The 27,035-nt window shown below is 23.9% G+C and overlaps 1 protein-coding gene across 1 annotated transcript in view; it reads right to left on the reverse strand.

The window, feature by feature from the left end:
* Positions 1-1,569: 1,569 nt before the first annotated feature.
* LOC113561015 (collagen alpha-1(V) chain-like) overlaps positions 1,570-27,035 on the reverse strand; it is an 81,747-nt gene continuing 56,281 nt past the window's right edge. Inside the window, exons 47-55 of the mRNA XM_026967183.1 lie at positions 22,590-22,678; positions 21,358-21,421; positions 21,036-21,080; positions 18,552-18,658; positions 15,717-15,824; positions 15,178-15,508; positions 13,326-13,510; positions 5,635-5,856; positions 1,570-2,289 (exon numbers count right to left, since the gene is read on the reverse strand). Coding sequence (XP_026822984.1) covers positions 2,146-2,289; positions 5,635-5,856; positions 13,326-13,510; positions 15,178-15,508; positions 15,717-15,824; positions 18,552-18,658; positions 21,036-21,080; positions 21,358-21,421; positions 22,590-22,678 — 1,295 coding nt within the window. The 3' untranslated portion in view covers positions 1,570-2,145. The remainder of the gene's footprint in view (positions 2,290-5,634; positions 5,857-13,325; positions 13,511-15,177; positions 15,509-15,716; positions 15,825-18,551; positions 18,659-21,035; positions 21,081-21,357; positions 21,422-22,589; positions 22,679-27,035) is intronic.

A 27,035-nucleotide genomic window follows, 5' to 3' on the forward strand; every position in this document is an offset into this window, starting at 1 on the left:
TATGGATATAGTTCTTAAAATATGAGGGGAAAATGTTAAAAATATCAAAAAAATATTTATAATATAATGTGTAGAAACTAGAATACACGTTTATTATATTAATTTATCTTATTTTTACTTATGATAAAATATGTAAATTTGTGTGGTTTTGCTTAATTAGTTATAGTTCTTAAAAATTCTATAAATTAAGTAGATAACTACAAAATAATTAGTTTATTCACTGGTTATTAAAAATAAATGATAACAAAATTCTAAATAACTATGAAAATTCAATATTACAAAAAAAAATTAAGTAAATAAGAGTGATTACTGTAATTAAAAGCTCAAATCTTATCTAAACGTAATCATTTTTTACAAAACATACAGAACAGGTGGGAACGTACTTTAAATTTATACCTTAACAACAATACTTGAGTGTTTTAAACTAAAACATGAGTTATGTACCTAGTTAAAATTTATAGCTGAATCTCTAATTGTAGACAGTTTTGACTACACATAAGTCATTATGGCAAGTAAACCAGTCCTCTTGGCATATTCTAAACATTAGAAACATATTTTGTAATTTCCATAATACACGGTATATAACATATCAACGTGAATAACTTTTTGACATCGGCTCCGAATCTGTTTGTTTGAAACTAGTAACATTTGAGCTGAATAGAAGTTATAGATCTAGTTATATGTTAGTTTAAACATTATCATAAATCAACTAATGGTATGCATTTAAATTTAAAGTAAATATTATTATACTATAATTTAAATGGGTAGTTTTAAAATCATACAAAAGTAGTTAAAAATAAAGAAAATATTATTGATTTATTAATTTAAATTTGTATTGGACTATTATTTATTATTTATAAATTTAAAAATACAGCTGGAAACTGTTATATTTAATTCTGTGCATTAGATGTGCAGTGCATTCAATATTAAGTAAGCCACTGGAATGACTTACGGATTTGTTAAATTTAAATTTAATGACAAATTATTGCATACGATAAACTGTAGAGTTTGAATGAAAGCAATCTACAGTTAGCTGATATCACCAAGTATATTTTAAAATGTATTTATATTGTTTTTATTTTAATATTAATAATATGGTAGGTTAGTTTTTAAAATTATTAAAAAAATAATCGCACATCTTCGTTTTGAACAATTCTACATACAAAAAAAAAAAAAAAAATGTGACAATATATTTTAATATATGTAAATAGATACAAAAACAATCTATGTGGAGTCGAGATATTGTATTACATTTGCATGCTTTTTGATTTAGCTTAAATTTGTTATAGAAATTTTCAAATGTTTTAATAAAAATATATTATCGGTTTATATTTTCAACATTTTATAGTTAGTATAATATGAGAGTATATCATAATAACTTTTAAAGAAGCTTTTATTTAATGTTTAATCTTTTAACCCCTTTAAAAAAAAAGAAAAAATTACATCATACATATAACACAATAAAAATATAAAATAAAAAGAGCCGAAATATTTTAAAAATGATTTCATATATAATAGAATAATAGTAAATAATAGTAATATAGTAGGTATAGTATAGTATAATATATTAATATAATAGACTACTAAGGACAAACGTTCGCTAAGTATTTATAGTTTACAATTATATTTCAAATTAAAACCGTTAATAATAAAAAAAAAAAAAAAATAATTGATTTTTTTTAAATCATTTTATTTTCATTACTTAGAATAATACGTTAGTAAATTTACTAACCTAGACATTATCGTTGTCATTGTTTCTCTCATTTTGCGTTTTGTTTTATATTTCGTGTCCACAGAGCTTATATAAAACGTAAAAAAGTACCAACAAAACATATTGCAACTCTTAAGTTTACAATGACTTTTACTTTCAAGATTTAGCTATAATAAAACTTCTATTATGATATGCATCGGGCGTTGAGTTAATTTATTAATGCACCAAGGCGGAAATCGTAAATTATGGACTTGTTTTAATACTCTGAAAAAAAGTATATAAAAATATACGATAAGGATTGTAAAGTATGAATTACAATCACTCTAAAATATAATAAAAGTAATAAAAATAATTAAATATAAAATAATAATAAAAAAATATATAATAATAATAATTATAATTTTAAACACGTAAAACGGCGACGAACGAACGTGTCATTTGAAGCACACGGGTCCCACTTCGAATCCGAATGCTTGATGTGGTAACCCATAGTCCACAGGATAGAAATCTGTCAACGGCAGACTGTCTAATTTATTGGTACGGATCTCAAATACGGTTTCACTTTTTGATTTTCTCGTCTAGAAAAATTAATAGACAAAATAAAACACTATATCTCATTTAATTAGAAAATTATTCAATTTGTTTGCATACAGTTAAAATACTATTAATACAATTTACAATATTTGAATAATATGTAAAAATATATGATTCTGTGGAAACGGGAATATGATCATATATTAATATCGCTCTTAAAAATATTATTTCATTGTAAATAGGTATATAATATGTAGGTATTTTGGTTTCAGTGTACATCGTCATTAAGTTAGTCACTGTAATAGATGTGTTAAATTTAAATTCAATGATTTATCATTAAAAACATTCATAATTGGAGACAATCTATCAATTATAATTACCAAGAATATTTTATTATATTATGTATTTTTTATTGTTATAAGTAGTCTATTTTTCTATTAATAATAAAGTAGGTTGAATTAATTAGTCAAAAACATTGCATATGTTATTAAAATATTATATATAGTTATTGTTAATAATTTTAACTTAATATCAACGTGGTTTATGTGTAGGTTTATAATATAAATAGCATAAAATGAATTAAAATTTTAATATTATTATTTGGTGAAAAATTCAAGTCCCTATAGTTATAAACTATTGAATTACAACAAAATAAAAAATCGATTATGTCAAAAACCTTTGACGTAAATATTACCGTGTATCACTAATTTTACTTTATTTTTCTTGATTGTTTCAAAGTGAAAAGTTCTCAGAATTTTTTAAGCCCTCAAAGTAAAGTGTATAAACTAAAAACAAATTGTTACCCGAAATCACTTCTAAAATTGCAGATTGAAGCATTTTTTCAAGTATAAAAAGTTTGAGGATATAAATTAAATATATCATTGTAAAACTAATACATTATACAGTCATTTTGCTTCCTTTAAAATCTAAAAGTAGGTATTAAGTTTAAATATTATACGTTACTTATCATTTTTAGAAAATAATATAGATATTTATTTAATATACTAATTCTCATATTTTAGTTATAAAACGATTTATATACTTTGATTAACGAATTGGTTCAGGAGACTTCAGAATTAAACTTTTAACTCTAGATTTTGTGATTTATAGTCACGATTCACTGGAAATGAAAAATGAAACTAACACAATGGAGTCATAATGATATATTTCATAGTTAATACAAGTTATAAATTAATTATGCAATTATTTTGCATAACATGTTTGCAGTTGGCAGATGCTATCATAAAACAACATCAAATTTTAGTAATTTTAATATAAATAGTACCTATGGAATTTTTAACATAACTATTATATTATGTGATTGTTTTACTTTGTATATTTTTTTTATTAAAAATAATTGAATATGTTTATATTTATTATTTATGCTTATAATTTTTGGATAACAGTTGAAAATTCGTAGTACAGTGTTAAGTATAGCCGTATATAGATAGCGATTAATAAATTAACAAAATATCAAGAATCGTGCATTGCGATATAAAAATGGTTCGGTGACTTATACCTAAGTCATAACTCTTTAGGAAATAATATAGAATATGCAGGATATTAATTTACGTGAACGATCAATTCTTTGTTATTTTCACAGCTCAGAAAACAGCTTCGACACAAATACATCAGTACATTTATATTACATCCGGAATTTCAAGAAAAGTACTTTTACGCGTGTAATAATATAATGTGTGTCTATCGATTTGGCGAACTCTATCTTCACAATAGTTATTGAATATTATAACATATCACATACACGTTCACAAAAAAAAAAAACACCTACATAAATTTGTATAATGTTATTGTTGGTCGGTAGTAGACGGTAGTGTTGTACAACGTATATTATGTGTAGCATGTATCATATAAATATTACAAACATATTTGTTGTGTATTCCTCGTGATAATATACATTAGAATGATTTAAACATTCCTTTGTTTTGTCGATTTTAAAACGGTTTGATGGTTTGATCTCTTATACCTGATAAGTTTTACCTACAGTGTGTTCGTGTATTCGTTTCATACAATATCATATATAACGAATGATGCCGCGGGTGAAATAATAATAGTGCAGAGTTGGATTTAGCAAAGACTCTTTGATTTTAAATAAAATAGAAAATGGCTGGATTGAATCAAGAAGGAATAAAACATTTCAGAAAAGTAAAACGTATTTAATATGTAAGCGAACTTGCGAAAGAGAAATCAATAAAATGAATGTATAATGATGGAAAGTAGGTACGATGAGAATAAGAATAGCAATTTAACAGTTTTGTTAATGAAAAAGTATGGGACACGAGACTTGTATTGAGCACACGTCTCGCTTCACTCACCTTAGTACAAGATAATTTTTTTTTATTATTGCTATACTTTTAAAAGCAAAAATGTAATAATAACAAATAATTATTATTTCATTTAAAACACATTTATTAAAGGAGCTTTTACTATGATATATATATATATATATATACATAAAGCACGCGGTTTTAAAATAAGTACTATAAGTGACAAATTAAAAAATATATTTAAGAGTGAGTGAAGATTTTTAAAATAATTATTTTAAGTAACGATAAATTAAGTATTATTTGAAAAAAATGAGTGTTTATTTTTAAAGTACAATAATATAAAATTACATACTAAATTAAAATTTAATTAATTAATAATTTCACTGTAGTGTTAGTAATAAATAATAATAATACATTCATACATAGTCACGATTCGTAACAGTATTTAAAAGTTTAAACATTAAATTGTTTTAAATATTTTTTCTATTCAAAATTATTTAATTTTTGTTTGATTAACATTATAAGTAGGTAAATGATACTTCATTTAATTTAAGTAAAATTAGTAAGAAGTTTTTTTAAATTAGCCAAAAATTGAAAACACAATTTTATACTACAAATTGTATTGAGAATTTATTATAATCACATAATCACATCTATATAGTCATAAAATTTAAGTACTATCGGTAATTTAAAAACTCATATAATCTTCATTAATAGTCTTTTAAATAGGTACGTAATTTTATTGAAAATTGAAAGTGGCGTATTCATTTTTCCAGAATTTAGATGTTTTTAAAAACTTTCTTAGAATTAATTTTAATATGTAAAAAATGATGTCTAAAAATTTGGTTTGAAATTGATAACTAAATAATACATATTAACGTAAACGTTTATTCCAAACTAATTCGACCCTCTAAGAATCTAAAAGTTAACATACTGATTTCTGGTAATCTTTTAATACTGTTTTCAACCACTCGACTGTAAAACGTTTTTACTTTCACATTATAGTACTTAATTTGTATTACGATATCATTACAAATTCACAAATGTATTGCTTAACAATATCCAATGAATATATTGCGATAATAAAAACAATTTTCTACGTACTTTGCAACCGTCGACTAACACGTCTACTTTGGGCGATCCTTGTTCAGATGAAAACTGCACCGAATTCTCTCCCATAAACTTTACGGCCATGTCATACGAGTTGGATTTTGCATTGAACCACGCAGCACTGTTGATGCACGTGTATGTGAAGTTTTGGTATCCATTTTGGCTGAGCAATCGTAGGAAGTTCATTTGCACTGGTCCCACCGTTTCGTAAGTAATCTATTAGTAATATTAATTTGCAATAAATATACGCTTTAGCTGTTATGCACGTTACCTATCTACCTATTATACGGTAATACATATTTTATTATATGTATTATTGTTTTAAACAATATATTATGTTATATTTAAAAAAAAAAACATGTTTTTAGCTACAACACAACATGCTTTTTTAACAATATGATTTATTCGAATACCGCCGTAAAATTCAGATATAATAGATTTTCAGTTTAAAAATTGTATATTTGACATGGATATATGAAAAAAAATTAATAACCATGTAAATTTTAAATAAAAGTGCGTAGTCCCTTATTTTAAGGAATTTTACTAAGTACTTATCGGTGGATTGTGAAAATTAATTTCAAAAAGTATTTGAATTTATTAAAAATTATATATAAGAATATATCTTTGAGAATAGAATGTAAATGTTACACTATAGATGCTCTAATTAAGATTCTTATTATACTTAATTGTTATACTTAAATTATACGTCTTTTTAAACAATGGTTGAAAAAAAATGAATTAATTATTTTAAAAATTTAAAAAAATACATATTATTAGATGAACCTTAAAAATATTATTCAGCTAGTGTACAAATTCTAAACAATCATTATCAATTACACAATAATGTATTATATAATTAATTTTAGTGTACACATTGTAATAAATGTAATTGTTTTAAAACTAATTAATAAAAAAATTTCAAATCATTTAAAAATGAGGTGGATTATTTTAATATTTTAGTAGGTAGTAGGATTTTTGTTACGAAATTAAATTGATGTCAATAACCAATTCTAGTTTTCATATAGGTACTATAATATATATTTGTAATTTAATTAAAATCTTTTAATTTGTTAAATAGTTACATATTAAATACTAATACACTAAATTATGTAGTTATTTCATCTGATTCAATAAAATTAATTTAAATATGTTGAGTGAAAATAGTTTAAAAAAGGCAGATAGATATTAGTGCAGTTTTAAATTATAAATGCACTAGCCATCAATTTTGAAAATTGTATTTTTTTTCTATAAAAATGTCTGTAAAATATTTTTATATCAAGCAATTCTTTTAATATTGTATGATTTTCAAAATAGTATTTGATATTTATAATGTACTGTTTATACTTTTATATATATTTTATTAGTAATATAAAATATTAGATATTAAGAAAAGTATTGATTGAATCTTTAAATATTATTATTGTAATTTTATAGAGCTATCGTTAAGACGTGTTAGAAAAATAACAATAGTTTAATCTAATAAAAAGGCTAGTTTGTCAAAGTATTGTTAATTGCTACTGGCATTGATGTACGGAATAGATGTCGGAAATTTTACATTAAATTAGTTTTAACTATAATAAAGAACTTACGAAGCCGATATTCTTGAACAATAGTCTCTTACGATATATAATCCTATAGATTTACAACTTTAAGTTGGAGGAAAGTTTTTAGAGACTTTATGATTATTAATTTTGTTTCACATTTTTATTAAATATTACTATACTAAAAAATATTTAATTGTAAAGTCTATAAATTTAATTTTTTGAATTTATATTGGTAATTTATTAAGAAAAGCTAAAATATTTAAAATTTAATTCAATTTTTTCTATTTAATTTAAGAACAGAGTTTTAATAGATTAATGTTCTAATGATAAATAAAACTCCTGGTCAATAATAATCCTACCTAATTTTTATAAGTAAATGCAAAACTGAATAATGTTTTAAATACATTTCAGTAAATAGTTAACCGAATTAATAATTATAAATAATTATTCAACTACGTTTAATTAAATACAATATTATGAATATTGGTTCATTGGGACTATTGGGTTATAATTAGGATTAAAATTATGACATTAAGTTATACTATTTTATTAGTAAACTTATAAAGAAAATAAATGTGTATTACATACATACAATATCATAATTTAAAAAAAAAAGTATACTTGTTATAATTCGGTATTACTAGAGTATCATGTACACTTAAGTACCATATTATGATAACATATTTCAATGATTATTTAGAATGAAATACCCGAACATGTAAAACAATCAGTTGGTATTTTTTATTTTATTTGTAAGTAAAACTAATGCATTCTACATTTTCACATTGCTTAAAAAAACAATTTAGAAACGTGACCCCTGGGTCGTTCTAACTTGTTGATATTTACTGACACTAAAGGTGGTGTTTAAAGTAGTTAACAAAACGTATAAGAGTTTTTTCATTATAATGTGTATTATTTTAATTATATATTTAATACAATAATATTTGATTATAGTTTGCAAATCCAGACTATTAATCTTAATTATTTTTCAAAATAGTAAAAATAAATTATTTTTAAATTCCCACGAGTCATCAGTTAAAAATAAATCATTACTTATAAATGCTTTAAGAGCGAGATCTGATAAGGTGAATAATTAAAATTAAATCGTTAAAAAATGATGTGTCATTTTATACAATTAAATTACACCTATAAACCTAACAAATGGTACACAGTACATATAAGTTACGTGTTTATAGTAATTAATGCGTTCAATATATTACAGTATTAAAATTAAAGACTCAAAATTACACTGAAAAGGCTGATATGGGGTTGCGTTAAGCTTCTTATAAGATACGTCAAACGATGATACATTTTGGATAGAAGACTCTGGGATTTATGCAATGCGTCTTGCTTCATGCTTATCATTAAAGAGCTTATATTAGGGATAAGTACAAAAATATTCATTTCAAGAATATTTTTATACAAATAATAAAAAAAAAAATGTTTACGTTTATTAATATTTATTTAACGAACATAATATTAGTATTAGTCAATATTTTTGAACGATTTTTTGTTAGCATAGTTTTTATCATTTAAACATTTTAAAATTCCATAAAAATGCGTGCAAATATTTTATTGTATAGGTAAAGGTACTTATCAATAGTAAAAACTACATTTTCAAGTATTTAATTTAATTTTTTTATATTTTATATTTTATTTTTGTACTCAAAATGTGTATTATTTCAAAATATATACATGTAAAATAATATTATTAATAGAAATTAAGTTGTTTATTAAATTATAATCAATAATAAATAAATTAAACATAGTAATAATGTGAATATTTAAAATTATAAAAATATAAACATATTTTATGCACATATACCAAAAGTAAACATTACATTTTATTGATAATTATCAAACATTTTTTCCAGAGAAACCAATAAATTAAAATTATGAAATTAAATCATACACATAAATGATAAATGTTATAAATGTTATAATAATTATAAAATAACGACTTTAGAGTTACACGTAATGGAAATTAATAAATAATATTATTTATGAATTATTGAAAAAATTGTCTCGTCGGCTTAAAGCACATATCGTACTCGAACTCGAACAGTCGTCATCATAATATAATGACCGAGGAGTAGGTTACATTAAAATATTCAAATATTACTGTTACAGGAGATCCTGTCCTCAAATTTATTCTGATGGATTGCCGGTAATGCTGTCACTAGGGTATACATAAAACGATTTTTTATGACCGTGATGCATGGCAAATGGGGTTGGGCAAACGCGGGAAAAAAAGTTTACTCGAAAAATCACAGCCCCAGCAATCATGGCGATTAAAATGTAATTCGATTTGTGTTTCCAGTTGGTGAACGTTATAAATTTATTTTTTTTTAATTTTATTATTTATTATATTTTTGAATATCTACCTAGGGCCCCCACAAGAAGGGGGTCAGGAGGACCCATGGTACTGGGGGCCGGACTTTCGAGGGGCCCGGCGTCCGTGCCGGGCTAATAATAATTACTTCAAAATATATTAGAAAAATGTTTTAAATACTTAAATTTTTTTTCAATATTCAATTATAAATTATTTTAGGATTTTTTTAATCAACTTGGAAATCATATGCGAAATCTATAGCTTATGATCATATTCTAAATATTATGATATCAAACCACTATTAATAACTTGAAAACAATTGATCGCCTATGAAATTGTTCCTTCTCTTTCCTTAACTAGTAACCATAGTTAGGTTATTTATAAATGTATTTACAGTGGTATTTTTGTTTGTAATAATTTAGTTGTGTCATATAATTTGAATAATATTTTTCTAGATATAAATGTTAGTTTATATTTATATGCTACATCGTTATGTTATATTATTGTCGAATATTTATTTTTTATAAACATGCAGTTCTACACATAGACATATTAAATATTAAAACATTTATTGATTTATTAATATGTCTATGATTCTTCATTGTCCCACAAAAGTAGTGGTTATGTCTACGGTGTTCATAATAAATAATTTATAAATAACTACGATACGAACAAAATTAATAATTCAAAATGTAAGCAATATTTATATTTATACAATAACTGATAATCATTAGTTTCATTTTAGTTTCTAGTACAACCGCGTATCGTATAGGCACGTCATACGTAAAATAGTAAATATTATAAGTTGTTGTTTTATTTCGATTATTTAACTCAAAATGTCTTTTTATAAACACAAATCTGGATATCAGAAAAGAAAATTGAAAGAAGAAAAAGCATTTTCAAACACTCAGGTAATAAGTAAATTTTTTAAACCAAAAGAAGCTGAAAAAAATACACCTCCATTGAAATTATACCATTTGAAAATAAAAATATAGACATAGAATACCCTGCTAAAAAACCTATTTTGATTCAAAATATTTCCAAAAAAGAAATCTGTGAGCATGAAAATACAAATGCTCTCGCTACAAACAATACCGATATGCACGATTTATTCGACCCCGGTTTATGGCCTGAACATATCAATGACGATATTCGTCAACAAATTATTTCAACAAATCCTTCTAATTTCGATAACATATTTAAAATGATAAAAGCTATATCGAAAGATTATAATGGTAAAATATTTTCTGAATTTTTGTTATATACTAAATCATCAAATAATAGAGAAAAATATCCACGAGATTGGCTCATTTATAGTTCTTCAAAAAAAACATTACACTGTTTTTCTTGTTTGTTATTTAGTGAAAATCTTACTGAGTCAATAAAAATTCTTAGTGTCCTAATTAAGAGAAGTGGATTTTCTCCAAAAACAATACCCTGGAAAAAGTTATATAGTAGACTTCCACTTCATGAAAATAGTGAAACGCATCGTACTTGTTATTGTAAATGGAAAAATGTACAACAGTCTTTGTTTGGTTTTGGAGTAGATAGTCAATTACAAAAAAAAATTCTTAGTGAAGCAGAAAATTGGAGGCTATTCTAAAAAGACTCCTTGATGTAACTTTGTTTCTCGCTTCTAGAGGATTAACTTTTCAGGGTAGCAGTACAAAAATCGGTGAAGTAAACAATGGTAACTTTCTTGGAATATTAGAACTTCTTGGGCGGTATGATGAGGTAACTAGAGACCATTTAGCAACTGTTGAAAAATATCAAAATAAAGGCGATAGTATGAAAGGAAAGACCCACTATTTGTCTTGGATGAGTCAAAATGAATTTATATCTCTTTGTGGTGAAAAAGTTTTAAACCATATTCTAAACGAACGAATTAAGTCAATTTATTATGGTGTTATTGTTGATGCTACTCCTGACGTTTCTCAACCAAAAACAGAATGTTTTAATTTTAAGATATGTTTTATACATCAGTGAAAATAAAACATTTGAAATTAAAGAGAGATTTATTGAATTTTTGAACTTTAATGAAAAAACAGGTGAAAGTATTGCTTTAGAATTATTAAAAGCGTTAGAACGTCACAAAATTCCATTAGCAGTTTGTCGAGCCCAAGCATACGACAATGGGGCTAATATGAGTAAAAAAATTAAGGGTGTACAAGCACGTATTTTGGAAAAAAATCACTTTGCTCTTTATTCGCCATACATTGCTCATTCTCTTAATCTCGTTGATTTAAATGCAGTAAAAATTAATTCTAGAGTGAAAACGTTTTTTTGGTGTGTACAAACTTTATATGTAAATTTTAGTAGCAGTCCAGCAAAATGGAGTATTTTAAATGAAGAGGTCAATATATCACTAGAGTCTCAATCTGAGATACGATAGAGCTCACGTGTTTCAGCCATACGTCTTATTGTTCATCATCTTCCTGGTATTTTAAAATCAGTAGATCGAATATTAAATGAAATTAACTTGCCAGAAAAAAATTTATTGTGAAATAATATCTTTGAAAAATTATTTTTCTTCCTTTGAATGTATAGCTATGGCTAGTTTTTGGTTTAAAGTACTTTCTTCTATAAATAAAAGAAATGTTATCATTCAGTCAAGAGGTATATCTCTTGAAACTGAAATTGATCTAATGAAAGATTTAATTAAAGAATTACAAAATAAAAGAAACGAGTGGCATATAATTTTAAATGAAGCGAAATTAGTGGCAAGTAATTTGAATATTTTACCAAATTTCCAAGATAAAGACAAAAAAACTAAGAAAAGAAAAGTTTTTCATGACGAAGCTTCTTCAGAAACGGATATTCAACCTAGTACAGAAAGTATAGCACATAATTATTTTAGAAAAGATGTCATATTTGCTAATATAGATTTTATTATTACTGATTTAACGCATCGTTTTGAAGCTCATAAAAAAATGTGTGATCTATTTTCTCCTATTTTATGCTACATGAAGTTATCTTCTACAGAACTTAAAATAAAATTGAAGGAAATCATAAAAATATATTCTGATGGTTTATCGCCAAATATTTTGAATGAATTACTACATTTAAGGAAAATTCATAAATCTGTTTTCTAACAAAAATTAAAATACCTTCATTAAAGTTATTAAACGAAATATATACTAAAAAATTGGAGAATATTTTTATAAACACTTGTATTGCTTTAAGAATTTTTTGTACGCTACCAGTAACAGTCTCTGAAGCAGAAAGAGCATTTAGTAAGTTGGGAAATCAGCTTAAAACATGGCAGAGAGCTTCAATCGGTCAAGAACGTCTCAATGCTCTTGGTATTTTATCAATTGAACACAATTTGGTATCAAATATTAATTTTGATGACATTATACACGACTTTGCTAAAAAAAAAGCAAGAAAAGAAAAATTTAGTTAATATAGAAATTTGAAAATGATTATAAGTTATATTAATTATACTATTTTATTTGCAATTGTTTTATAACTTCTTTTTTTCATAGCTTTTGTTAAAAATTTTAACATACATTTTTAGTTTTTACATTATATTATATTATACGTCATGTCTTCAATTTATAAAATATACCTATAAATTTGTTGATATTTTATTTTATAATTATACCTACTCCTATAATTTATACTTAAAACTTATATTAAAGTTATATTCATGTCGACAAAATTATTGTTATTTAAGAGAGGCCTGGCTTTAGTTGTGTACCCGGGCCAAAAATATGATGTGGAGGGTCTGTATCTACTTGTAACATTTACGCACACATGACACGCGCGCACACAGTATACTATATTATCGTATTTCAATAATATCTTACTTTGAAACCGCCCCTGAGATTTGAATACCAGTCCGTCTTGTCGCCTTCCTTACGCCACGGGATGTTCGGCATTTGACTTGAGTGTATGTCGGGAAACACGCACGTTTCTCCTCCGCTACTCATGTTACAGTACACGTACACGGCGTCGTATGGCATACCCAAGTTCGGGTCAATCCAATACCATCCTGAAACGCAATAACACCGTTTTCGGGCCGATATTATATTCTAATGTTATAGAGACGCTAGACGGCAATGTGTCTGTGATACAATTCCGTCGTAATATCCGAACGCATAAATTATTATACTATATTCTCATTCAACATTATTATTAATGATTATCAATAATATAAAACGGTCCGTCGGATGGTCAGGTAACGATTGTACGTAATATAACGTTTCGAAATCAATCATTATAAATTCTGCTCGTTTCAGAATTATATTATTATTATTATTATTATTACTTTTGATTGAATTCGACAAGATATATTTATCGTTTGCTAACGGTAATGGAATAAATTAATAGTAGTATTATTACACATAGACATATTCATAACGGTTTAGTTCATTGAAATTCAATTTTGAATTTTTATTATTCAAAAAAATACATTTCCGGATAGTACGATAATATTTTCACGTATATTTGTTGTCATCTTCTACCCTCTATTGATGTTAAAATTAAAATAGAGTATGGTTTATATCAATTTTGTTTTTGAAAAGTAAGTCATATTTTACGTAACTTGTTTCAAGGAAACGTATGTATGAATTTTTCATCTTCATTGATGTATCTTAAAAATACTTATTACAAACTAGATTAGTGTTTTCAGAAAATTATTATTGTATCAATAACGTATCACTCATGTCTAAAAACAGTTATATTACAAATTTCAATTAATTTATTTCAATACGATTATTGAGTAAAATAGTACTTTATTATTACTTTATCTATATTCCGCGTACCAAAGTTTGAGAACCACTGTACTAGATGAACGATAATAAATAAGTAGCTTAAAATTATGTACTCAAGTATAACTGACATACTACATAAATTATGGTAATATTTTGATTATAAAACTTTAAATAATTTTCAGTTAAATAATACCTTCAAGTGGATATTATTTTAAATTACAATCTTTATAGTTTAAAATATTTACTCGAAATATGTACTTTAAAATAATAATAATAAAAAAATTGTGTAACTTCATTATTAAAACAATGAAGGAACTTGGGCATGTTAGTATGTATATTATAGATAAATTACATAAGTATCTAGGTTATTTCACATTAAAACAATTAAATGAAGAAACAACAACTGTTAATAATGTGTATTATGTATACATCATATTTTGAGTTTATAAACTATAAACAATTTTGATAAATGCGATAAAATTTAATATTTAATAAAATGAACCGAAATAGTTTTGAAATAAAGTTTTTGAATAAATGAAATTACAATGAATGGACAAATAGTTCTGAAATCCGATAATAATTTTAGTGTAGTTTTTTAATAAAAACTATGTATACAAATAGGTTATATTTAACACACATTAATAAGCCCCACTAATATGTTTTGTGTAGGAATTAATAACCGTTTTTAATATGACTATAACTTTTATAGAGATAGTATGTCAACGTTCTGAAGTGTATTAATAACAATAATTAATAGCTTCTGATTTAATATACGTTATTATAACTATTCCCGCATGTTTCTCTAAAGTTTAAAATAGTGTATACTTTGTGACTTTGTTAATAATCATAATTACTTAATAATAAACAATTTCGGTACAGTGTAAGTTTGTATAATAATATACTATAAAATAATTTACGTCTACCATATGAATATAATTATAATTACCATCTTTAAATTGCGGATGCCCGTAAAATAAATCCTTACATGTCATAACCGGGTTATCGCGGGTTCCGACGGGCTTTCTTATTCTTTCCAAGTCTTGTCTCATACTGTAAATTGAACTAACAATATCTATGTATTTTGGGCCATCGCTATTGTCACTTTGTCCCGAATTACTGGTTTTTGATTTTGTACCGTCTTCTGTGTTGACGTCATTGAATTCCCGCTTCCATCGTGCCAAAGCGTTTTGCTGAAAGCCTGCCAATTCAGGTGGTAACATCGGTAATTCACCCGGTGGTCCTGGAGGACCTGGTGGTCCTGGAGATCCTTGTTCACCCTGCAGAAGTATAAAAATAATATATTTTACACTGTATAAAAAAAAAGAACTTCTGAAAACTACAGTAGTTATATTTAATTAAATAATGGAGAAGTTATTTTAAATTTTAATACGAATTACAATGTTACCTAATCGATATACATTGAAAACTAATTTTGTTCTCAAATTTGTTAATAGATGATGAATAAAATATTTTTTTCCAACAAACCTTGTTTCCAGCTACTCCTTCAATCCCTTTAGGACCGGGAAAACCTTCAACACCTGGAAGTCCAACTGGACCATCATTGCCTTTAGTTCCTATTAATCCAATGGGACCCTGAAAAATAATTATAATTTATTTAAAACACGTACTTATTTTTATTCATTTTTAGTTATTATATAATTCAAACCAGTAAAAAAAATCAGGGATTCGCCAGTATTAACAAATGTTAATAATTTAATAAAATTATCAAAATGGTATATGTGAATAAACCAATCTATTAAATTCTTCGTTACCCTTTAAAGTATCCACCAGCCCATGCTAGGTATTTTTTCATTATTTTAATCAAATATCCAATACTTCTATGTTTCTGGATAGTAAACACTACATAAACACATTTATCTTAACGAACATTTTTTGTTGTTGTTAATCCTCAATTCCGTTTGACAAATGACTCTCATTTAGCACAAAACCCGTATTGTAAATACTTGTTTTTTTTTTCACCACAAAAAAAAACAGTTTTCTTTTGTTTGGTTATAATATCGTTTACTTTGAATAGATCTTATTATTCTTGCAAGAATCATAAGAATATTGCAAATTTTATTATTATATGATAAAACAGTATTTTAATTTTGTTATACTACTGTTAAAAATTATATTCAAATGTAATAGTTTACATCGTTAAAAGTATACACATTAAGATATAATCTCTCATTAAATACTCTTTATCCTTATAAAGATTTAAATATAAAATTTTATTAATTAAGAAAAACTCAAATACTATATTATTAATATACATGTGAAATGAAATGTCTTAACCAGCGTACCAGAATATTTATTTTTTATGTTTACGATTATGAATATTACCTATATACTTTTTAAATGCATTTATAAATTTTATAAAAAAGTTACAGTTAACAAAACCCATATAAAATTAAGTCATTTATAATATTTAAGTATTTATATGATGAAATTTTATCATAGTTGTTGGTTTTACAGTTAATCAAATGATTGTTTAATAAACATTATTTTTGTTAATTAGGTGGTTATTTTCCCATTAAAAAAGTTACAATTGAGAATTTTTCCCAGACGAACCCGAAAAAATATCAAAAAAATAACAGCAGACATTAATCAGATAATGGTTAAAGTTTTATTATACTTTTTAAAATGCTTAAACTGTAAGATAATAATAATTCTTTAAACTGTGAAAAATTATAAAACACAAACACTGATTACCTCATAGATTCAATATAATTATGGTGACCAGATATAAAAATTAAAAAAAAAAGTACATTTTAAAACTTAGTTCCTTCTCTGCCGTAATTGCCCAATGCGTATACTATTTTACCCGTTTTACCCATATTTCCATAGGTCATCTCCTTCTATGATAATAATTTTTTTTTCATCTGATTACTCTATTTATTTTATTATTATTATCAATTATTTGAAATTATAATGTCAACTCATTTAGTGTGTGTATTTATGATAAAAATACTTTGATATTGAAGAATTTAAAGTAAACTTAAACTAATGTATAAATTATTTTTTAAAGGTAAAATACCAAGTGTAAAATTTAAATCTATACGATTTAGTACATCTTAAATCGTGCTACCAATCAATAAGAATGCTTTAGGTCGAACCATAAAATATAAATTAATAATAAAATTATAGAAAATAGTAAAAACACATAAACACGTATTAGACCATAATAATTTTAAAAAAAAAAGTGTAATATCATGTACTTAACACTATTGTTAAGGACATTAGGACACATGTCGAAAAAGAGTACTGTCCTACGAAAAAGAGTACGTCTGGTCACCATAAATATAATATACATTATACAATTTATATATTTATAAAAATCTTTAAAAATATGTTTTTATTAATATTTCCAAAATAATTAGTATTGTATGAAATTGAACGAAATATCGAAAACATATTACACTTTTATTAGGTTAATAAGCCAGACTGGATAATTTAAAGACATATTGTTTGATCATAATTTAAAAATAGGTGAATAAATATTTTATAGGAAACTGGTACATTGGAATCATTGCTTAATGAATAAATTATAAATAGTAATTCATTTGAATAATTTTAAACATTTTAAATGTTGTTTAAAACATTATATTACACGAATTCAAATTTTTAAAAATAGAAAATGGATTACAAAGATAATTATAAGATTGAAATATTATACTTAATCATCTGTTAAATACAATTATAATCAAACTTTTTTTAAATGAATGGTGGTTCACGTCGGTTATTAAATTTTTCAACATTTCTATTTAAAATATTTTATTTTAGTTCAAATTAGTATGATAAATTATAGTTTTTTTTTCATAAATTTAAAATTTAAATAAATGTTGTAAGCAATTATGTATGTGTTATGTATGGTTTTAATTCAAAAATTAAAACTTATAAATAACAATTTATATCTAAAGATATAATCGTTAACTTAAGCTAAACTGAAATCATTTGAAGAAAAATATAAAAATTATTAATGAGTACAAATCGACAAATTAATACAAAGGATGAACTAGAAAATATTCTTGGTGGTTGGCTATTTGACATATTCTTATACAATAATAATAATAATAATATGAACAAAGTAAAATAAATTATTATGTTCCTCAAAAGTGTTTAAATATTCAAGAATTTTCTAGTATTATATCTTAGTTGGTTATTCAAAAAAAAAAAAATAGAAAACTATGAGATAAAATTTTTAAAATATTAAATTAAAATTCTAATATGATAAAATAATTATTTTATCTTCAAAGAGTTCTTTTAATAATACGATTTAGAAAACGTTATCGAATGTAATAATATAGTAATTTTTATTACCATTTCTCCTTTTTGTCCTTCAGATCCTCGATCTCCTCGTTCACACTTGTCACCTTTCTCGCCTTCGTGACCTTTGATGCCCATTGGACCTATTTCTCCAGGATGACCTACAATAATAGTTATATAAATATGACATTTTGTTTTTATGTTACTATAGTAACAACCACAGCAATTGTTGCCCCAAGGTGGTATGCAGTGCCATTTTTTGAAGGTTGTGTATACAATATAATATATAAATATAAGTTAAACACAAAAAAAAAACGTTTAAACATAATGATAGTTTTAGTACCAATATTATGAGGAAGTACTAGTTTAAATGACGACATTTCATTCATGCGGAACCATGCAATATCGAGTTACATTTTCTTTTTAAAATAGTAATTCGACAAATCAATGTTTCAACTTGGTTAGTTAAAAATGAAAAATTATTTTGCTAATATGATAATTTTGATTATTATATTATTTTAGGTACTCAACAGATAGTTTTAAATAAAAAACATTTTGAATGTGAAACATTAATTTATTTAATGCTAAATCATTATCTAGATACTTTATAGAACTATTGATGTCAAGTTATAGTTTAGGAATTATATTATATTTCAATCGCATTATTTCTATAATTTTTAACATACTGTAATAATAAATCTGCGAATAATTTATGTATATATTAAATATTTATTTAACTATTTAAGTGTATCTTGTCGAGCGAATTGGCTATTATTGTGATATATTGAGTAATAAATTGTAATTTATTTATTTCAATAAAAACAATAGATTGAATTAAAATTGTTTTAAATACTTAAAATTTTAATTCCAATAGATTATAAAAAAATGATACAATATATAATATAAATACAATACATATTAATTATGATCATCATAGGTACCTCTGGCTTAATTTTAAATTTGTATTTGAAATCTAAAACGATGTTTTTGTATTGACTAAAAAAACACACCTACATATTAAGTACTATATTGGTTTGTTTACTATAATATATCTTAATGTTGGTGCAACAATAACGTATTCATATCAACGTCTTAAGAAAAAAAATACATAAAAATACAAGTGAAAATAAATAATTTAGTAGAAATTAAATCTCTCTAAATGAAAACTATATTTATTCATTTTATTTTAAATAGATTAAAATGGTTTGGAGTATTGTGTTATACATGTTACTCATATTCATAGTATAAAGTATGTGAATTATATTATTATACATTTTATTAGATAATGCATATTGTTTTAAAGTATGCAATAAAATTATTCTACACATGCATTTTTAAAATGTATTAATGTATTAATGCAATTAATTAAAAGAATTTTCCATGTATAGGTAATATTACAATACACACAAACAGGATTAGGCTATTATATTTTCCATTAAATTAAATTCCGTGTAGTTAGGTAACGAAATTGTGTTTAAATATTGGCATTAATTAATAATGTCACAATAATTTTAGACATTTTCAAAATTATAACTGATCCATATTATTATTCCTATGATATTTACTCGTATTATCGTTGTTTGACAGAACAGTTTGTGTTTTTATATAAATAGTATAGAGTAGGTTAGTATGTCTAGGACTCAGAATATGTATATACACAATATTATGTTCGGATGGTATCAAATATACGTCAGATAAATAATATGCGTAATAAATTACGCAGTATAAATATTTTTTTGATTTATGCAAACTGTGAAAAAAATGTATAAAAATCAAATGTGTTGCATCCAATCAAATCATATTTATTCACATGATAGTAAAATCCAGATAAATTAATTTATCAACGTCATATTTTTTGTGTAACTATGTGTATACTACATAGAGAAAACATAGTTTTTGAAAAGCTTTCATATTTTAATCACTTTCTTCTTTACTTACACAATGAAAAACTTCAAAAGTACATAATATATGATTGTTAAAAAAAAATACTAATCATGAAATTTATAATTTGTTTTTAAATATTTTCAGTTTTAGCAGTTTCATTCCCAAACGTAATTTAAGCTTTACTTTATAAAACAAGAATTTGTTTTATTTTATTAAAAAATACAGTTTTAAAATAAATTGTTAATTTTAGCATGTATAAATTAATCCTAGTAGTGTTATTAATTTAATATTAATCTTCCCGGTTCAGAAAATGTAAAAATTTAAATCTAAATTTATGTTGTTATTTTCTATTACAAAAAATAAATTTGATTGTGAAATTTCATCTTTTTGTTGTTAAGAGTGAATTAATTGATTTTTTTTAAAAACTTTACCATTTACTTAAACGTAGTTAGTCTCTTTAAGTGTGTTAATCGAGTTACATTATAATAGTGGTTAGATAAATATAATTTTGCTTATTATTAATTTATTAAATAAGATTTTTATTTAATATTATAAAATTATATAATTTATCAAACGTGTTTATTAATATACATATTTAACAACAGTAATAATATTAATAGTAGGTATGCAATAATAATATATATTTTATGATACCTTTTGGTCCACGTTTTCCTCTTTCTCCTTTTTCACCAGGAGGCCCTGTTGACAATAAAATTAATTATAAACATACACTTTATATTATTTTATATTAATATTTTGGTGAATTTGTAAATATATCGAATTATTTTTTTTAAATTACTGGTTAGAGCATATTGGTAATTATTAATATAAAAATATATATGAATATTATGTAATATAAACCATAATTAATAAACCATAGTACTATTTTAATTCTAGGTGTATAAATTCTAAATAAATAATCCATTTTTTATATTTGAAAGAAGAATTTTGAATTTTGAATCAAAATCTTGTTTACCAATTTCACCAGTTTTTCCTGGTTCTCCGTCTTTCCCTGGTCTTCCCGGTAAACCAACTTCACCCTATATTTAAAATAATAATATAATTTTAGTAATTTTTAAGAAGACATTAAAATTATTTATTACTTATTATAGCTTTTACATATTATTAATAATTTTTTTCATTATTCTTTATATCATCAATGTTAATTTTAATTCAGAAATAATTTTAAAATTTAAAATGATAATATTATAGTTATAATATGTATCATCATTAATTTAAACTTTGTAATATATGGTCTGTAATTTATCAAGTGTTTGGATCATTTAAAAAAAGTTGATTATATTTCTACAGTTCGTTTTATATCAGTGGGTTATTAATTTGAATTAATATTAGATAAACCAAATTATTTTTTTTTTTAGTTTGAAATTTGAAAAAAAATATTCTAATTAATATCTTTTTATAAAATATGAAACTCAAAGTTATTTAATTAAATGAAAACAAATTCTATGGTATTTTTTTATTTTGAGTTAAACTGTTTTCAAACGTAAAAAATCTTATGAAATGATTTAAATACAATTTTAATAGAAATCGCTAGTGTTAACATAAACTTATTAAAAAATATACACTTAAATAGTATGGAAATTCAAATATTAAATGTCGTTAGTATGATAAATTTTAATATATACTAAAGTATCCAAAATATCTGAAACTTATATAGATTTATAAAGTTATATTATTGAATTATTTATTTATTTATTTTATAAAATATTTTTACTTCCTTTACACGCTGTGTTCTATTCGTAGCATTATATTATTAAATATATAGAAAGAATCTTCCGATATTATCTCTTTTATTTAAACACGAAGAAGTAAAATAATATAGACGGCTGCAGACTGTAATATATGTTATGATAAAGTAAAGTCTTTGTGTTATAATAAAATGGAATATTTGATAAAAGAAAAACCAACTTGCTTATCCGAGCATGTTTTTTTTTTAATAATTTGTTGTAGAAATTCTTTTTACCTTCAAATAGGTATTAAAATGCGTTGAATGCATTTTAAACAGACGTATAAATAATAGCGTTACTTATAAATGTGTGTATTGTAAAAAGTTGTATTTGCATAAAATTCTTTAATAAACAAATCTATTATATGATATTATCAAAAATTAATTTAGTGTGATACTTCTGAATCTGAAACATTATGTTCTACCTCAATAAATCCGAAATAATAATTCAATATGCTTACCGCTAAGCCAGGTGAACCTATTGGTCCTTGAGGTCCCTGTGCACCAGGAGTACCTGATATTCCAATAGGTCCGGGTAAACCTGTACCCCCTAGAAAATTAAAATAAAAAATTTAAATTAATTCGTTAGGAGTTAGTTAATTGTTTAATTATCAAATTTGATACATACAAAATAAACTTTTTAATATACTAGTTGATATAGAAAAATATATGAACTTCAGTGAATATTCTAACTTTTACTGTGTTTATCATATATGAGTGTTAAATTCAACTTAAATATATATAAAGTTGCATACAGTAGTTAAAATTCATAGTATTTTATTGCAAGATTAAACCAAAATGGCATTAAAAACGATTTTCTTAAAAATAATTTTTTTTTAAATCTTAAATTTCTTATTATTGTTGTTATGTTATATTTCTCAATTAAAATAATATTTCATCATAAACAATAAAATTCTCAGTACTTTAATCAATTTATAAAATAAATCCAATTTAATACTTAACTTTTTAATTCAATTTTACGTTTAAATTAGAGTTAAATGCACAAAAAAATCTAATATAGTAGTATTCTGTTGTTAAATTAACTGCTCAAATAATTTTTTTTGACCAAGAAATTTATGTACTATGTAATACAATTTGATATATATTCTTATCGTATTTTTATTTCAAATTAAAAAATTATCATTCGCGTTTCATTTATTAAATTAATTTATATTTAAGGTCTATACTACCTAAGATTTTGTTTAATAAATTAAAATTAAATTTATTTTATAACTAGAGTTTTAATAAATTTTTATTGGTTTAGTAAATAGAAATTATGATCGAAGCATTTGTTTAAATATTTATAATACCTAATCAATGTAAATATTTACAATTTGGTATTAGTGTAAATATTTGATAACTGTTTACGATATTATTTTAAGTATTTATTATTAAATATTTTTAGAAAATCAATCTCACATTTTGGATATACTAGTATTGCAATAGATAGCTTTAGTAACTCACGTTTAGAATAAACCAATAAATGTAACATAACAAACACTTCCACCCAGGGCCATTCCGAAGGGGGGTCTTGAGGGGAGTGCCCCCCCCCCAAACGAAAACACCAGTCGGCAGTCGGACTTGTTTCATTATAGCCTAGAAGGACCTAATTTTACTTACGAAAAACAAGTTTTACATATTTCATAAATACAGCGTATACAGTATAAACGGATAAAATGTATATAACTACTCATTATGCAATATAAAATATTTATATATAATTGATTGTCAATTTAAAGAACGTGTGACACTGACACGTTGGTATCTTTAATCTGCTATTGAGTTTATTTTTCACTGTAAATGATCTAAAAATAAACTGAAACTACTATATTTTCCATGAATGTTGATAGTCGCCAGTCGGTAAATCGTCATAGAAGGTACAGCCAATAGATGTATTGTGTGATTCATGAGATTATTATTATAGTTATACTATTTACTACTGTCTACATTAGTTAAATCTTAAATCGAAATCGAAATTTGTTTTCTTTTTATTATATGAGCTAATATTGACGACTGTGTAAACATGTAGTGTGCATTTGTTTTATATTTTTTTTAAATAATAGGCACGTGCGTTCAGAGCCGTCACAAAGAGGGAGTTTTAACATTTAAGGGGTGTCCCACCTTCCAAGTGTACAAAATGTATATGTCAGTTGGCATATTGATACATTAATTATTTGAGTAGGCACTTGCCAAATTATATTTTTTTTATACAATTTATAAATAATTTTGTAAATACTACAAAGTACAAATATGACGGCATAATACAATTTAAGTACTAAAATATAGTTCTTTGATTAATTTAAAACACTAGAATTTTGATTTTTTAAATAGAAAAATTAAATTTTTTAAGTAAGTTCAATTATTATTTTAATTAAATTTAACTTATGTTCAAATAGTTAAGTTTTAATTAAAACCAGTTACCTATTTTTTAAATTATTATTTTCTATTTGTTAAATATAACATCATTGTAAAAGATTAGCTCTTGAACGATATAATTATAATGCCACAACTCAAGCTGAATTCACAATGCGTCTATTTTATAGAAAATAATTTAAAATGGTTCTCGATACTCTGTTAAAATTAACAAAAGAAAATTAAAAATCATGTATTTCTTTTATTCAACCATTATTTATTTTATTGTCTCAACCATTTAATAAAAGCAATATTATATTTTGTTACCAAATGGCAAATTATAATAGTTTTGTAAATATACAAGAGTGCTATATATTTTTTTGTTGAAAATATTTAATTATAGTATACTTGTGAAAATATTATTAAATTATATTAATATATATATATATATATAAGAGATAGTAAAATGGAGAACATAGTGAAATATTTAAGAATTTGTAATATTATGTAAAATATGTTTATTGACTACAATATCTATGTAATCTGTAGGTAGGAAATAGTTGTCGAGCAAAGCGAGGACAATTTTTTTGAGTTGGCACATTAATGCATCTCATCCCACTTTATTATTTTGTTCGAGACGGCCCTGCCTCCACCAACAATGAAATATAATTTAGAAATGGTTTTCCTCACATATTATATTTAGAATAAAAAAATTAAAAAGGTACTTTTGTTTAACATTTAAACTTTTTTTTATTAAATATAAAAATATTTAGTATTTATACCATGGTATATAATAGTTAATATATTAAGAAAAATAGAAAAAAACAACCGTATTTAAAATATTAATGTTTTTATACGTGTTAAATATTTTAAATATATGTTACGAATTCGTAAAACGACAAAACCGTTAGGATCTTTCTATTTTATGGAACATTAGTTACTATCGAAATATAATTTATTTTGTTTTAATTAAGAATATAATAGTTTTAATTAACTATATTTTAACATTTTGTGCGCGTGATATAATTTTTGATGTAATTGTATGTATCAAAATGGAAAATAGTAATAACTGATAACAATGGTTACGACTTACCATGGGAGTCATGATTAATATTAATTATCCATTACCAACGCGCTTCGAACTAATTCTATACCACCCGGAGAATTAGTCTAAAAACTTGTCAGACCTAAGCCTACTTTGTGTCTGGTTTAATTACAAAATATGTCGTTTTATTGAATTTATAAATATTAAAAAAATATATATATATAAATAAATCCATAATATTGTTTATCTGTTTTTTATTTAGTTATTTAGTTAATGGTGATATAATTATGGACCTAAAATATAATATTATAAAAATAATTGAATTAATTATAAAATATCCTTGGGTATACAACTCACTTAAAAATTTGAGCTGTGCGTAGATATTTACTAGAGTTATCATATTTTTTTTTCGTATCATTAGTAAAAATTAAAAAATAAAATCACGAATTTTAATTCTATATAATAATACTAATATATAATTGAAATAAAATGTGTGGTTAGTATGGTAGACTATATTGTTGATACTATGGGTTAGTTTTAATTATAAATGAAATATCATAAAGTCCATAACAACTATCTGTGCATGAAACTTACGAGTTCTTCATAAGTTGTGATAGAATTTAAACATCAAGTAAATACTTTAATGTAGTTGGGCTCTATACCTATTAATAAAAACATTGGACTTTCGTAGATCATCAAAATAAGATACATGCTATCTTGTGGCTATATCTACACCGGTTGTATACATCAGTCCGTAGTTTAGCTTACTGTGATTTACTATTTTGGGCTACTGGGACGGATTGGGCTACTATGTGATTGTATATCTACACACTGACCTGGTGTTTTATTATGTGTTCCCTAGTCAGTAAATTAAACCATGTTATATTATAATATTAGTGATGAAAAAAAAAACACTAATGTGCGTATAGTAAATAACACACTGAAATTATTCGTTAATAATATATATAATTAAAAATAAAGTATAAGCAACCGTATCACGTATGAATTATTTTATTCTTTTATCATTTTAGGTGCTTGTTTTATCCTAAAATAACGTCGTACCCACTAGTGTTGTGTTGGTACTCCATCTTAATAAAGAATAACTAAAATGTAGGTTTTACAGTTTCAATTTTATTTTGTGAGTTTAAATATTAGAGTGAATTGATCTAAAATTAAAAGTAAAAACATTACCTGTGTTTCTAGTTAGTTTTTTTTGTAAAATATTAATATTTAAAAATGTCCAGTTATAATATCTTATAAAAATCAAAACTACTTCATAGTTCATAGGATTTAGTTTAAATGATTTTAATGATTGACTATAATAAAATATTTTATAACAAATGTATGTGTAAATAAAATTTTAGATTCCTAGTAATATTATACGAAAATCATAGATATTTCTGTCAAGAATTTTATTTATAGTAAATTAATCTATTAGTTACATACTTTTATAATTTTTACGATGATTAATCACTGATTTTTTCTAAGAGTTTAAACATAACGTTAATTT

The sequence above is a fragment of the Rhopalosiphum maidis genome, chromosome 4 (genome assembly GCF_003676215.2).
Source record: "Rhopalosiphum maidis isolate BTI-1 chromosome 4, ASM367621v3, whole genome shotgun sequence".
Taxonomy (NCBI): domain Eukaryota; kingdom Metazoa; phylum Arthropoda; class Insecta; order Hemiptera; family Aphididae; genus Rhopalosiphum; species Rhopalosiphum maidis.